Source organism: Pimephales promelas, chromosome 8 (genome assembly GCF_988280905.1).
Source record: "Pimephales promelas chromosome 8, fPimPro1.hap1.1, whole genome shotgun sequence".
Taxonomy (NCBI): Eukaryota; Metazoa; Chordata; class Actinopteri; order Cypriniformes; family Leuciscidae; genus Pimephales; species Pimephales promelas.
The window spans coordinates 22,236,325-22,252,180 of NC_142776.1; the positions used below are offsets into that span (position 1 = coordinate 22,236,325).

The 15,856-nt window shown below is 36.4% G+C and overlaps 1 protein-coding gene across 5 annotated transcripts in view; it reads right to left on the minus strand.

The window, feature by feature from the left end:
* Positions 1-15,856, minus strand: part of evi5b (ecotropic viral integration site 5b) — a 59,672-nt gene that overhangs the window by 9,409 nt on the left and 34,407 nt on the right. For 4 of the 5 annotated variants that reach the window (XM_039691480.2, XM_089134164.1, XM_039691481.2 and 1 more), the window contains 13 exons: positions 15,713-15,838; positions 15,416-15,559; positions 15,097-15,186; positions 14,780-14,877; positions 14,629-14,689; positions 14,023-14,076; positions 13,019-13,051; positions 12,444-12,593; positions 11,624-11,755; positions 10,408-10,548; positions 10,085-10,243; positions 8,684-8,830; positions 8,160-8,255 (listed from right to left, as the gene is read on the minus strand). In XM_039691480.2, the coding sequence (XP_039547414.2) occupies positions 8,160-8,255; positions 8,684-8,830; positions 10,085-10,243; positions 10,408-10,548; positions 11,624-11,755; positions 12,444-12,593; positions 13,019-13,051; positions 14,023-14,076; positions 14,629-14,689; positions 14,780-14,877; positions 15,097-15,186; positions 15,416-15,559; positions 15,713-15,838 (1,431 nt within the window). The remainder of the gene's footprint in view (positions 1-8,159; positions 8,256-8,683; positions 8,831-10,084; positions 10,244-10,407; positions 10,549-11,623; positions 11,756-12,443; positions 12,594-13,018; positions 13,052-14,022; positions 14,077-14,628; positions 14,690-14,779; positions 14,878-15,096; positions 15,187-15,415; positions 15,560-15,712; positions 15,839-15,856) is intronic. The other variant, XM_039691484.2, reaches the window with a different exon arrangement.

Genomic DNA, 15,856 nt, shown 5'->3' on the forward strand with positions numbered 1-15,856 from the left:
AGTAACAAGTAATACCTAATGTATTACAGTTTGGAAGTAACTTGCACAACACTGCTGAACAATGGTGCTACAAAGGTGTTAACCAGCCAGAGGGAATCTTTCCTGAAAGCTCTTTTTGGCAAGCTGTTTGAACTCCCAAAAAAAAAAAACTTCATTTTGGCCTGATTTTATTTAAAATTACATCTCATCACTTCGTTCTTCGATATCATATATCAGGGCTTCTACCCCATCCCACCTCTGTCAGTAAAAGTGTTTTGCAACATGAACACAATAAGTACATTGTTAATAGTACTTAAAAATGACCTAATATAAAAAAGGTGAAAAACCAAACAAGATTATTGTGGTGGCCATATTGGTTAACATGTATGTGAACAGATTGTGAGGCTGTTGTGTTATTCATAGGGGGCTAACAGATCGTAGTCGATCCGTGATCCGTACGGAGCTGACCCCACAGATCATCACGCATGTGATTCGCGGGTTAGTTGCAAAGTTTAACTATCATGGAGTGAAAGTTTATCATTTGGATGTGTTCATAAGTCTTGCCAATTTAAACATTCAAGTGCAAGAAGAGGCGAAAGAGAACTTTGTCACTCGCACACAGTTATCTACAAACACAGAGAGAGGGGCGCTTTTCAGATATCGCTTTTCGCAAACAGAATCGAGTACTCCTTGAATTTGAATGGACAAACACATACACACAATTATCTAACAATACCTGTCTTTCCAAATATTCTTTTAAACAGATGTTATATATCTTAAGTCATTGGTTCTCAAACTGCAGTGAGGTGACAGATGGGGTACACAAACAAAATGCTGAGTTTTGCCATTCATTTAATTCTAACCCACCTCAAATGAACAAATAGAATAAAAATGGAAAAAAAAAATCAATTTAAAGGGTTAGTTCACCCAACAAGTTAAATTCTGTCATTAATTACATGCACAGGAATGCTTTTTGTGTGCAAACAACACACAATCAACAATCTCTTCTCTTTCACGTCATTCTCCTTCACTGTTGACATAGTGTAAACAGTGCAGCACTTCTGGGTTCTACGTCAGAACGGCGGCTCACCATTGGCTGACACTGGTTTTGAATGAGCCGACGTTCTGACGGAATTTAATTAATGACAGAATTTAAACTGTTGGGTAAACTAACCTTTTAATGAAAAAGGTGTAACTGAGGATTTTAACATCCTTCTGCATACCTTCTCTTCCATTTAGATTGGAGAGTGTACGCCACTACAAAAAGAACAACTGCATTAAGTGAACGTAAACAGTTGAGAGAAATAAGATATGACAGCACCCTTAATAATGTTCAAATCAAACAACAATGCTTTAACAAAGATCTATAATACATTTATGCAGTGAACACTGCCATTTCACCCCCACATGTTTATTTTAAACATTTTTTTGGCTGATCCAAAAATGATCCGATCCATGACTCAAAAACCATAATATGATCCGAACCGTGAGTTATGTGATCCGTTGTACCACTAGTTTTTCACTGCTGCTGAATACCTTGGGGGAGCTGCAGTATTGAACAGACATGTGTATACACTACAAAACATGTTTACCCACCACATCCACACCTGTTAAAAAGGGAAATCAAAACACACACTACAAACATGCTGCAAAGAGCCGTTTTCCTCTGTATCGGAACAGTTATGGCAAGCCACACAGGACAGTGAAGAGTGAAAAAGGAGAAGCAGAGAGGGGTGTATTATATAGGTACTGAGGTAAGATCAACACATGCACACACCCAAGCAGGGATGGGTGTTTTCAATTCCTGTGGTCTAAATTCGGCTGTGCATGCAGTTCTCTGATAGGCCAAAGATGGGGATGGAGAGGGATCTAAAGTATTCTTCCAAGAATTTATGTTTTTTCTTGAGGTTTCTCCCCCTCCCCCCTCATTGTGTTGTGATAAGGGAAAAGCAGTTAGCTGACTTCCTTACACTCAACTGCATGAAATCAGCAGGTGGCAGACTGCAGCTAGGGACATCAAACGTCTGAGTAATGGCTTCCTCACATCAGTAAAAGCGAATAAAGTACTTATACCATCTGGATGCTCAAAATTAATCAGGTACACGCAAGTTAATCGCCGTTCTGATATGGTAAAGGGTCAAAAAAGAGTCGCGTTTAAAAAATACAGACATAGGAAATGAATGGAAAATATGAAAATTCAAAGAAAACTTTGGTGATACAAACTACACATCAGCCGACTGTGCAGAAAAAAGTGCACATCAATGAAGGGGTGACACTCTAAAATATCAAGAATGCAAATTAGACTCCGACGCACTCACACACACCCACACAGAAAGAGAAATGAACTGGTAAGACTACAACAAAGTGAGCAAATCTTGTGAATATGTGAAATAAAATCAATACATGGAGAAAAATACGAGACTCTCTCTTGCTAACACGCACACAAATTAATGGGTAAGCCTGCATTTATTGAAATAAAATCAATAAATCATAAATAAAATAAAATCAAAGAGACTTTCCTTCTCTCACACACACACTTTACATTTCAAGGGTTCGGTCACTTGAAATGACGGAGCCAAGTGTAACCCCCAAATGAAGAGGGAATTAAAAAAATTATACCTTTAATTTGTTTTGTTACAGAGTTGATATAAAATTTTATAATCAACTAATATTTGAATTTTAATTGTGTAGTTTAGTATAGAATTTTAATATCATAATTCTATGATATTAAAATTCTATAATCCAATACTATTCTATACTATTTATAATCACAAAAAACACTAAAATCTTTGGCAAGATCTGAGGTCTGAGCTTAATCCAGCATCTAACACATGTCTCGATCATCTCTTCCTCTCTTCAACTAGTTATGTCACAAAACAAACATCAGAAGGTATGTTGAAAGAAACTGTAATACTTGCTGAAATGTTTTAAGTGTAATCACTCAATCAGTGTTTCAACAGATTGAAACATCTTGTAAATGTCATGTAATGTTCTTAAGGAAAGTCATTCAGCCTACTTTTTACATAGCTCATTAGTCAATTAGCATTTTGCTAAATATATAACATTCATTACATTTTCACTTAACCTCTTAGAGTGTTTACATGACAACTTACTAAAAAATGGGGAAAAATCCTTTAAACGACTACAAACACTGTATTATGCCAGGCCAGTAGTTTGTGATATCACTTTGTAAAGAAACACTATGCAGAGTAAACACATAATACATACACGACATCCACATTTATAAAATTTTGCGTTTTTGTAGTTTACATGGAGAGGGTATGATGTTGTTGTGTATGAATGGCCAAAACGCATAAGGTTTTCCGTTTTAACTTACAAGCGAGTCGTGAAACGATCAGACTTTAATGAACCAGCGCCGGTGGATGTATGTGCGTCAAATGGACGGAGCGTAGTAGAATAGGAGTTCGTAGTAGAATAATTCTGACTAAAATACACATTTTGCTCAAATATTTTTGTTCGAAATTAAGTGTAGGTTTAAAATTCTATATGTAACAAGTAATCATATTTATGAGCAGTAACAGTAAAGGCACTATTGTTGGAATAGCCCATTAAAGTAATATAATTAATTACTATGTTCAGAAGAGTGAATGTGTTTTTTTCATGCCTTTGTAAAAGTTAACATTTTGTGTTTTTGTTTATTTTTAATTTAGTTGTTTTAATTTCTGCTTTAAAAGAGTAAGCAGTCAGTTGTTTTTTCATATATTGTACAGCATAGCCTACAGATCCTTGCACTTTATTTGTTTTCATGGACTTTATATTACACATTGTTTGGAGGACAGCATTGGGTATGTTGTGGAATAATTTTGTTAAAAAGAATATATATATATATATATATATATATATATATATATATATATATATTATTATTATTAAAAAAAATAATAATTTATAATCTTTTTGGGGGTTTTTTTCTCCCATGAGATTAATAGTAAAATAATGAACAGATTAATCTATTATCAGAATAATTAGTTTTACATTACGTTTACATTTATTCACTTAACTGACGCTTTTATCCAAAGCGACTTACAATTGCTATATATGTCAGAGGTCGCACGCCTCTGGAGCAACTAGGGGTTAAGTGTCTTGCTCAGGGACACATTGGTGACTCACAGTGGATTTGAACCCAGGTCTCTCACACCAAAGGCATGTGTCTTATCCACTGCGCCATCATCACCCCCAAAGTTTAAAGCTTTAGTTTTAAGACAAACTGGGATGTACTGTACCCTGTGGAATATACATGCTATTAAATAGGAATTAAATTAAGAGCTTGTGAATTGAAATCAAATCAAATCACAAAATCTGTCAATAGTCAGCCCTACTAAAAGCTAGAATAAATATATTAAATTCAAAGTAGTTTAGGCATAACACCATCATAATGAGATTTAGTGTGTTTGAAGATTAACTTGACGTGAGTGTTAGATGATGAAGATAATTTAATGTAAATGGATATATCCCATGCTAACTGATATCATTCAGTTTGAAATGTGTAATATCAGCCGATAACCATATAGGACCAAATATTGTGTATCCCGAATTTGTGGAGTTTTAGACTTTTTTTACTGTGAAGTAGACTACAATGCAATAATGAGTCTCAGTTTACTGCAAATTTTCTTAAATTATTTCAAATGAAACTACGCAATGTTAAGCCATGACAATATATCTACATGTAAAAATTACTCAAAACAACTCTCATCAGAAGCTAAAATACATTCAGAAAGAGTTGAAAATATTCTCCTAAAAACAGCCTATCCAAAGATTTGAGTCAGCACTACTTTTTTTGTTCTTTATAAATCAACAGATAAACAACATAACCGTTTCATGCAAAAAGCAGAACAGAACTGAGCCACAATGACTCGATCAAATGGTGATGCTGATGAACTGATGTATTAAGAGTTAAACTGTTGACCTGATTCTGGGGAAAATTCAACTTCGTTAAATTGAGCAATTATTATCTGATGGAACTAACTCTATTGTGACATTACTCCTTTTTAAAACCTGATGCATGCTAATGTAAAATTAAACATATTCTAGTTAAATCTTTTTAAGCTGTAACTTTACAAGGAACTTCGCAGATCAGATATAGAAATCAAAACATGTTTGGGACATACAGTATTTGTTGTTCTATATCAGGTTGGCATGGAAACAAACACTGTCATTTCAGTGTTTCGGGCACTTGTGATTTGAAACACTTCTACTAAATGTAAATTTTTCTCTCTGCAGCAACTCATAACTATACTACTGAGATTTCTCTCATTGCCCGGTCATTGTTCATTAATGCATGCATCTTACAAACACGTTCTGAGCTAAACCTCTCTGTTACAGTCGATCATTTGAATGCAGAGCAGTAAAGCATAAAGCAAAATGTGAGCTTTGATTATTGCTTAGTGCGTTTCTCTGCCTGATAGGAAGTGGTTTCTCATCTGGTAATGAAGATAGCTAAGCTGCGGTCCCATGGGCGATGCAAGCAGCCGTTTCAACCCTGAGCTCTGCTAGGTGTTAAAACTAAAAAAAAAAAAAAAAAAAAAAAACCCACTTCACTCCACTCTTAGTTAGGCAAGAGCTCATAACAATGCTGAAAAGAAGCAATGCTGATGCTCTGCATTTTCGTTGTCAAGGCTTCATTCAGTCTTACTTGCACATCAATCACAATAACTATTAACAGACTCGGGACTGATACTTGTTGTGGGTGTTCTGAAAGGTGTCTACATCTCCTGTATGCTGGGGAGCTGGGTTAGTGTGTTGGTGTCTGGTGTCAGACAGACCTGTAGGTTTACTTTATAGTGGATCTTTCCAGTGAAAATAAAAACCACACTCACACCAGGTGACTCAGAGTCAGTCCAGAGGAATAAGACTGACATCATGGTGCTAAATTTTCCAGCAATGGGTAATGTCAAGTTAAGAGTGGGCGAGTGGTGAACAAATAAACGATTAGTTTGATGCTATGTCGGTAAAAATTAGGAATAGCTATGCAAATTCTTAAAGGACAAGTTCGGTATTTAAGATAGTTTCTGATGAAATAGAATGGTTAAGATTGAAAGTTGGTGATATGCTGCTGGCCCGAGAATTTTCGGTTTCTGTGGTTGCACCCCCCCACCACCACCAACTCCACAATGGTTGCATAGGTGCACTGGAACAATCCTTCACAAAACGCATAAAACTTTAGTTTACAAAGACGTGAAACTCACCAAGTTGTCTGGGGTGTTCACTGATATGCTGCTCACACAACCACAGAAACCGAAAATCCTCGGGCCAGCAGCATGTCCCCAAATTTCAATCTTAACCCTTCTATTTCATTAGAAATTATCTTAAAACAAGGCTTTAAGTGTAAAATACCAAACATGTCCTTTAACGCTTCATAATATAATACAATTATTGAATTTATTTTGTGTGCGCATAACTTGTGTGGATGACAAATAGTTTAAATTTGCACTGAATTGCATTAAAACACACACACAAAAAAAACATTGCACTGCAAAATAATGCAGGATTTCTCCTTAGTACTTTATGGACTTAATCTTGCATGTGTAAAGATGCTGCCATAACAATGATGTTTGCTATCATTTACTGATAAACGGGTGTTCTTTTTTTGTGCTCCAATTCTTATTAGCTACAAAAGGTTTTAGTAAATCTAAGGTTTAAGTACATCTAAGACAAAATAAATGCATTTAACAGCACTAATAAACGTATAATAAACTGCATTCAATAGCTGTTTTAGCCTGAATTAAAATAGATTTCAATCATGAAAATAAGCTTTCATTTGGTGTGTTCTTGATTGATATTTAAACAGAGAATGAGAGAAAGAAACTACCCATTGTTTCATCTTCATTGTCTCGTACCAACAGCCACATAGTGAATTAAAGTATGGTGAGCCAGATCTGTTGCCCACAGCCCTCAGGGTAAAAGCCATGTTGGTAGCCAAAACCACAGAACCACAGCTAAGAAGTGCACATGCCTAAAAGGAGCATGCTTGTCTAATCTGATATATTGCGAACTTGATGCAATTTCAGCACACATAAATCACTTGCATTCATCTAGCAAAATACAAATCTCTCAAGGAAAGGAAACAGCTAAATGTTAGATTACGCAGACTGTCCAACATCATACCACTTCATACACAGGTTAAAAAAAAAGTATTGAAGAGAAAAGCTTGCAACCCGAAATGAACAAACTGTCATAAAGGTGAGATTTAGTTTCGAATATATATATATATAAAAAAATCCTGCTTTATATCCGTCTCAGGAAGTCAAACACCGACACTGATATATAACAGCACTGATGACATACATGGCCAATCTTTAAACTAATTTGTCTTCCTGTTTGGGGAACGCAACATTTTTAGACAGCAGCATTTTCTCTGAAGAGATCAAACACGTCTCACTTCTCACTTTAATCCAGTAAATCTTACTAATATAATCTTTCCCTCAATTCAAAACACACCTGCATTTCATTTACGGTTGACATACATGTATGCTACTGTACTGTCAAAGCTGCAATAAGTTTCAACTGATTTACTTGAAAAATGTGTACGTATCTTACTGATGCCTGTGCATAAGGAAGTTTTTCTTTAACATGTTGCAAAGATAAGAAGAATTACAGATGTTATTTATAACATCTGAAGGCGTCTAACATACATTATGTGCACTTTTTGGGTGGGTTATGGTTCAATGAAAATAATTTACAAAAATGACTTGATGATCTTACCAAGAAATGTTTTTGAAAACGCACAATACAAAAACGGGGTCTTTCAAACATAAAAGGCAGCAATGCACCATTCTTGACTAAAAACAGCATCCTCAGGATGTTTTTTTTTTTTAAACAGTCAATTTCCAGTCAGACTGAACCATTTATGAACTATGTTTACAAAGAATCCCTGTGCGACAAAAAAACCTCATTTACACACTAGAGATTAAATATTGTGGACAAATATAGTCAAAATGATATGATAGCAGAAAAATATAATCAAATTTTTCAAAATAATATCAAACGGGTATTCTAGAAACTAAAAAAAAAAGCAATACTATAAAAGGTAACTATGAGCAGCTCTGCTCAGGAGAGACTACTGTCACGTATTGGACAGATAGACTGTCCGGTGATGTGCTGGGCTTGGCTGTGTAAGACTAAATTGGACTAATGGAGTGTGATTCTTTGCTTAGTTGTACCTGAATCTCAAGCTCAGAGATCTGCTGCTGAAGCTCGGCCATGGCAGCAATATTGTCAGCTTCTCTCAATCTCACTGCCATTACCTCTTCTTTATTCTGTTGGAGAGAGAAAGAGAAAAAACTGAAATGAAACAACTGTGAGCATATATTCTGCTTTTATTGAATGGTTTATTTTGTATGTTTAACTGAAAGCAGAAACACACTCTGCATCTACTCTGCTGATCTCTAAAAACTGAAGCGCTGACAGGAACTACTAAACCCTATTTAAAGCTAAGTCATGAATGAGGAAATCCAACCAAATCATACAAAGATGTGGTAATGAGGCATATTTTGCTTTTTCATTTTTTTTTTGTATCATAAAAAGCATTTTTTTATTTTTTTTGCAGATTGCTAATTGTATAAAAGGTGTAATGTAACTAGAATAAAATCATAGTACTATTTGGATAAAGACAGCATTTTTGCCCTTTGCTGTGGTACCATATTGACTGCGACTACTCAGTTAATGTCATGTAAATGATCATCACCTTGCACTCTATTTCAGCCTGCTTCCGTTTCATCTCCTGTAGCTCTGCATGCAACATCTTGTTCTGGTTGGTCAAAACCTGCAGTCGCTCCTGTAGATTTCTTGCCTCCAGTTCTGCTCGCCGCAGTTGATTACTATGTCTTTGATTCTGTAAGTGTGTAAAAAAAATTATGAATTCAAAACTCAAAGAATTTGCAGTTTTCCTTAAAAAAAAAAAAAAAAAAAAAAAAAAAAGACAGCAGTGCCAACTCTGATAATAAATACAGCATATCATGTCAGAGTAAAAATGCATTAACTTTGTCTCCCTCTACTGGCCTAATATCTGTACATGCTCTCTAGTCTCAGCTACAGACATTACACACTAGCTGGACTGATGCATATGCCTCACAAAACAGGAAACACTTTCGAAGGCAAAAGTCTGAATCTGATTGGCGGACTTCTACAGGTTTTCTGGGAGCCATGTGTGCTTTTTCCTGGTAGACAGTTAAAGTGATCTTTAACTATCTACCAGGAACAAAGCAGTGTTTAAATTTGTAATACTGTAGCAATGAACACTTCAGAAAGCAACTAAAAGAAACTTCTAGACATAGAGTGTTTTGTTTGTGACACTTTATTTTATTTTATGAATTTAAACAGATTTAAATAAAGAAAAGTATTCCTTTTTAAGCTTGGCTAACCCTTTGGATTCCCAATTGTTCTGATGTTATTAGTGTTCTCTCATCTATAAATGGAAGATCAGGAAAAGTACAGTAGTGATAAGGAAATACATGCTGCATATGCAGGTAAACAATGAGTGCATCAATAGTCTTTTATAGCAGAAAGGTCTGTAATTTTGTCACCACATGTGCCCACTCCAAAACATGATGTTGAACAAAACAAAATTGTGATTGGTCACTTTACATGTCAGTCAGACGGCCTCTTCCTGAGAGAGCCCAGATGTTGTTAGGCAAAGGTCTGGCTGTGCATGTCTATGGGGCGGTTTCACAGACAGAGCTTAGATTAAGCCTTAGTTCAATTAAGACATTTAAGTAGCTTTTATAAACGTCCCTAAGAAAGAAAAAAAAACAATGGCACTGACATGTTAAGATTGTCAGTGCAAGTTGCTTTCAATTAAAACGTGCAGTTTAGTCTGGGACTAGGCTTAAGCCTTGTCTGTGAAACCGGAGTTATATATTCCAACATATTTCCTCTTTAAATTCAGTGGCCAGCAGTAAAGGGCTCAAACCAATCATTTCAGTTTTATTCGAATAAAGTGTCATTTTGTTGCACTACAGTCAATTATTTTGGCAATAACTCATTTTATTTATTTATTTTTATTTTATTTATTTTATAAATAAATAAATAAATAAATGAATGCCTGACACTGCAAAGGTGTGAGCGTGTGAGGGACGTGTGTCAAGACCTGGGTGTCCAGTTCCAGCATCCTCTGTCTGGTCTCTTTGAGCTCAGCCTGTGCCTCTGCCTCTTTGAGCCTCACGCTCATCAGCTCATCCTGAAGCTCGCTCATTGCATTTTTCCGCGGACTGTCTTTCCACCGGCCTGCTGTGCGCGCCAGATGCCTCTGCACACAATGCCAAAAATATCTTACTGAAACATTTGTGTGTTAATTGGAAGCATGAAAACAGGAGAGCATGTGGTATTACAGCAACGCAGTGAACTTGTGGGAATTACACACACTGCAATATTGAGAAAGAAACAGCTATCTATGTGAGTGTGTATATTCACCTGCCAATGATCCTCCAGGTCTCTAACCTGCTGTCTAAGCTCTTTAAGCCCTGTTAGAGCCTCTGCCTCCCTCAGCTTTACACCAATTAACTCCTCCTGAAGACGTACCACATTATTCTCATCTGGCAAGGATGTATTTCTCTATAACAGAAACAGATATACACAAAAGTCAGCTTATACACCAGAAAGCCATTTTCTGCAGTGCAGTCTGCTGTAGCTGGCGCCAAACCTGGAATTAATTCAATGTGCAGAAAAGGCAGCTTTGCCCCTCAAGCGTGTCGGTCTTAAACAAATAACAGCTGAAATCATAGTTTAGGAGTTGGGACACAGTAAAGTTTTCAGCCTGGGTAATGCTAAACAAATCTAGATTGCACCAAACTTGGTCACTTTCAATAAAATCATTGAAGCAGTCTATGCAAGAAACATCTGATGCAACATTTACGCCAAGTTGAAAAGATTTAAAAACTAAAAGTGTTACAACAAGTAATTAATCTTGAAATTTCTATACATACTCATAGACTTCTTCTGATGCTTCTATATTATCTACTTCTCTATATCTGACCTATTGAACTCATTTCTGGTCAAAAGATGCTCAAAAGGTTTTAAACAATAGAAAGTTATTGATTCCTTCTAATGTTATATTAGATATACATAGGTACATACATACATACATTTTACATTTTTTACATTTTAATATAATTTAAAATTGATTCAAATAGCAATATTGATCTTTTAATATTGTATCTTTTGCACAAGAAAATGTTAGTATTATAAATACCAAAAACAGTTGTGCTGTGTTTTTTTTTTTGTGTGTGTGTGTGTTTTTTTTTTTTGTGATAACCATTTTATTTTAGGATTCTTTGATGAATAAAAAGTTCAGCAGTATTTATTTGCAAAATAATTTCTGTAAAACATTTTTTTTTACAATTTTTACAAATGTGTTGAATTGCAAAACAACTCCAACCACACCGTCCATCGAAAATATTTAAGAAAATATTTAAGAATATTTAAGGAATCTTAGAATTGATTGCTATAATTTTAATTAGAGATGGACCGATACCATATTTCTCTGCTGATACTGATCTTTAGAACTTAAGCAAAAAAAAAAAATCTCTGCCAAATAATGCTGTAAACATGAACGAGTACCAGCACCAGTGGAAAATAAAACTGCCTACAGGTGAATGTGTGTGCTTGAGAATGGTAATTAAGTTATCACCTTCTCAATGTCGAGGATCTTGTCCTGCATCTCTTTCAGTGCACACTGAGACTCAGCCTCCTTAAGTCGGGCCTGAACCAGTTCTCTCTCCAACTGCAGGATGAACTCCTCAGAGTAGCGTGGGTTCCCTTTCTAAATAAAAAATAATAATAATAAAAATTATTAATCAAATCCCAGCCTGTCAGTAATTAATGCCAGTGTTATAATCGAATACATATGGATTTAACATTCGAACAGCTTTTGTGGTTTGATTTTACAAACTACATAAAATATTCAAAGAAAAAAAAAGGTTCTCTCCACTCAAGCTCATGGTTTTACCACCTGCAACATTAACCCGTAATGAGATTGCAACACAACATTATGTAAAACAGCACTTTCCCCACAGCACATGACACATTATCCACTTTTTCTCAGTGTTGAGCATGTGCACATAAATAATTGATGAGCCATATCCCATCCTCCTGTTGAGAATGTAGATTTTAACAAACAGGCAGCGGCTTCAAGACTAAAGTTACACTCATACTTGACAAAACTCCAACATATACATAAACCCCATTTGGCAAGAGTTGTGCATGCAAATGTCCCCAGCTCTGCTGTTCTGATCTGCAGTCACGCATGTAAAGAGCATCATTACAAGAGCTGCCATTTGCAGCTCAGTGGTCGCTGAGATTTCGCTGCTAGGCAACCGCGAAAGAATCAAGTACAGCTGCCACTGCAAACTGTTACACGAGGGAGCAAAACATTTCTCAGTGTACGGTTTCTGTGTTCACAGAGCAGGCCTCTCATCCAGGAGGAGGCGCTGTCTCTGAACTGTCCTTACCGCAAATGGCTGCTGTTGCTGAAGCTGTCGGATGGCGTTTTGCGCTTGCTCCAGCTGTGCACTGGTCTCCTCATTGTGTTGTTTGACTGTGGCCAGCTCCCGCTTGACCAGGTAGTTCTCCTCCGCCTCTTGGGCTCGTATCACCTGACCCTGACGTGACCAATTATGGATGAGGGGTGAGCGGAGAATCGGAATGGGTGGAAACGGATGTATTGATGGAGAAAAATAATGCTGGGTCTCAAGCTCTGTCATGCTGTTAGCAGTTTTAGGCTTTCAATTTCGCACATAAAATTGCTTTGGCTATCAGAAGGGGGATTATTGTAGTTGTATCTAATATTGTAGTTGTAACCATTACTGTAACCAATAATCAGGATTGCAACCCAAAGATAATAAGCACAGTGATACCTTTTCCCTGAAGTCAGAAATTGCAGTTTGCCTTATTTCACTGTTGATTGTGAGTAGGTGTGAGATATTTAAGCAAATCAAGAAAATGAAGCAAAGCTAAAGACAGAACTGCTGGGTTCTTAAAGGGGAAAAACAGAGCTAAAGGGTGGAGAGGAGAGTGAAAATTGTACCTGAATCAATCTATCTGCCAAAGAAGCACTTTCCTAAAAACAGAGAAAATCCATAAAGGAAACAGCAGGGGGAGGAGAGAGACCAAAGGATATTACAACACAGAACAAAACAATAAGACTGATTTGACAGAAAACAGTGTTCTTTTTCGTACCCCTACATAAACCCCTAGATAAAGACACTGTTCTAGATGAACATTTGCTATATAATAAATAAATATGCAGCTTTGAAACCATCATAGTGAGGTGGGGTAGAAAAGGAACATGGTTTGTGCATGGTGTTCGTGCTGTGGCTATGGAATAAAGCAAGACTGCGCACCACAACAGAGTGAAAAGCGTAAAAGGAGGTCAAGCAGACGACAGTCAGAAAGCCGAGAATAAATAAAACGGAATTAGTGTTATTTTAAAGGGTTTAGGTCTAGTATATTTGTGTGACAAACGCAGCCCTGGGTTACGAATGGTGATTTTCTGAAGGTGTTAGTACTTTATTTTAGTACAATGGTTCCATGCTGAGCGGTGATGAAAGCCACGTGGACCACGTTTTTGTTTTGTTTTTTTAATGACCTGCACTGTGGGCTTTCTTTTCATGCATGACACAAACATGCCTTTACAAGCTGAGAATATTGTGACATGCAGCACTGCATGTTTGGGTTTTCACCCATGCTCAAAAAAGTCTGTCAGACAACCACTCTGGCCAGAAATAAGTACATGTAGAGTACAAACATTTCATACCCATGTGCGCACGCAAAATATTTTTCTTTCTGTTAGCACTGTACTTACCAGCCTCAAAATACACAACAGGTTATCAAATGACATGCACACAAGCAGTTAGTTATGATGCACCCAGTGTGCAAGAACATTTCTTATTTTTGACTTGACACCAAAGAGTTGTGATGACTGATAGCAAGGAGATTACCCATTTCAAGATAAGCAAATCATGGATGACAATGGTGTATGGATGTGTTTGATTGATTAATGATTTGCTTTGCCTCTTATTTATCACTCACTTTCTCCAGAGTATCTATTCGCTGCTTCAGGAGTCTGTTCTCTGTGCGTAGTCTCTGTAATAGAGTGTCAACATTAACAGTGTTAGACTGCAAAACATCAATAAAATATTGCAATCTACTAGACAATGCTATGAGCTATTTGGCAATATTATTGTTTAGTGTGGGTTTCAATTAAACATATTTAATATTTAGTATTTCAATTATTTTCTACTTTAAAATTGATAAAATGAGAGAAAATAAGAGGTAATTATAGACAATGGACTCTTTTTTAAATTTACGGGGTTCTCAAAAGTGGAAGCAGTCATAGTTGTAATAATGTCAACAGTGGTGAAAAAAAAAAAATCCATATCTCATTTCCACAACGAAAAATATAGAGAGATTGATTACAGTCAGTTTGTCAATATTACTATTGCTCCCTCGGCAGCTGTTTTTTTAAATTATTTTTTTTATGCCAAGGTAATTTAAAACAATGTATAAAGTATAAATCTATAAATTATAACTTTTTTTTAATACTAAAAGCTTTGCTAGACTTACAATGTCAATAACTGTTTAAAAAAAAAAAAAACAATCATTTTAGCAAAATGCAAGCTGGGTTGACTGTCTCACCTTGATCTCCACCTGCTCTTCCATCTCCTTGGTTTTGATTGTAGTGTACTCCTTTTCCAATCTGTAAAGGCATAAAGAAACAGTTCAGAATACATTTGTGTCCAAAATCATACTAAAAAAAAGAAATTCACTTAACATAATGTAAACTCACTTTTTCATTTTCTTGGCATTGTACTTGACTTGATAAGCAGCCTGAATCACTTTGTCTGGTCCACTTTCCAGCTGGTGAGGGATGACTTTCTGAAAGTGCTGCAATAGAGAGTGAAAATAACAAAGCCACGTATTATTATTGAATTATGCATATTTGCACAACAAATTAATTTGTGTACTGCTTAGCGGAAACTGATAACAGTCTAGACTCTAATCATGGTGTGGTAGCTTCTACAGAAAGTATTGGCTAACATAGCCACTATAATTAAGACAAATACAAGTTCATCCTTGAAAGGAAATCTATGATAAATACCCCACCTGCAACATTCCCTCCATGTCCAACTGCATGAGCTCAGTCTGATTCATCTGCAGGATGGCCATCCCCACACGAAACACTACCTCTAAACCCTGTAAGGACACCTACTGGTGAAAACTAAAGATCCAAAAATATTTGCAGTAGCATTGTGAAGCCAACAGAGGGAGATAGCAGACCACTAAAATACACCAGTGTGTTCTGTGTTCTGAATTAGCTTAGCATGTAAAACATGTGTGTGCCTGCGTGAGAAAGAGAGAGAGAGACATAGAGAGAGAGAGAGACATAGAGAGAGAGACATAGAGAGAGATCACAAAGTCTTACCTCACACATGAATATATCAAAGATCCTGGTAGCTACAGGAAGAGGGAACGAAGTAAGGAAAATGGTGAGAAACCAGGATGAAGCATACATGGAGGTATGGAAACTCTGGGCCTGGAAGTGCACATGGAGCTCTGGGAGCTGCTCCTGAAGGGAGAAACCAAAAAAAGACTGTAAAATCACAGAGAGAAAGCAAGAATGAAATTCATAAAACACATTAATTTAATTTATTGGGGAGTTACACCATTAAGCTAAGCTTAAAAGTCAGATTTTGACAGTCGGTCTCAGACAGTCACTGACCTGAATCATAAATTCAAACTGGTACATGCATAGGCCCAGTTCAGCCATACTGGGTTTAAAGAGCTCTCTCAGCCTGTAATCTTGCATCAGCTTCACAAACACACAAAAAGCCTCTTCTTCTGGCATCTGTGAGAAGACAATTAT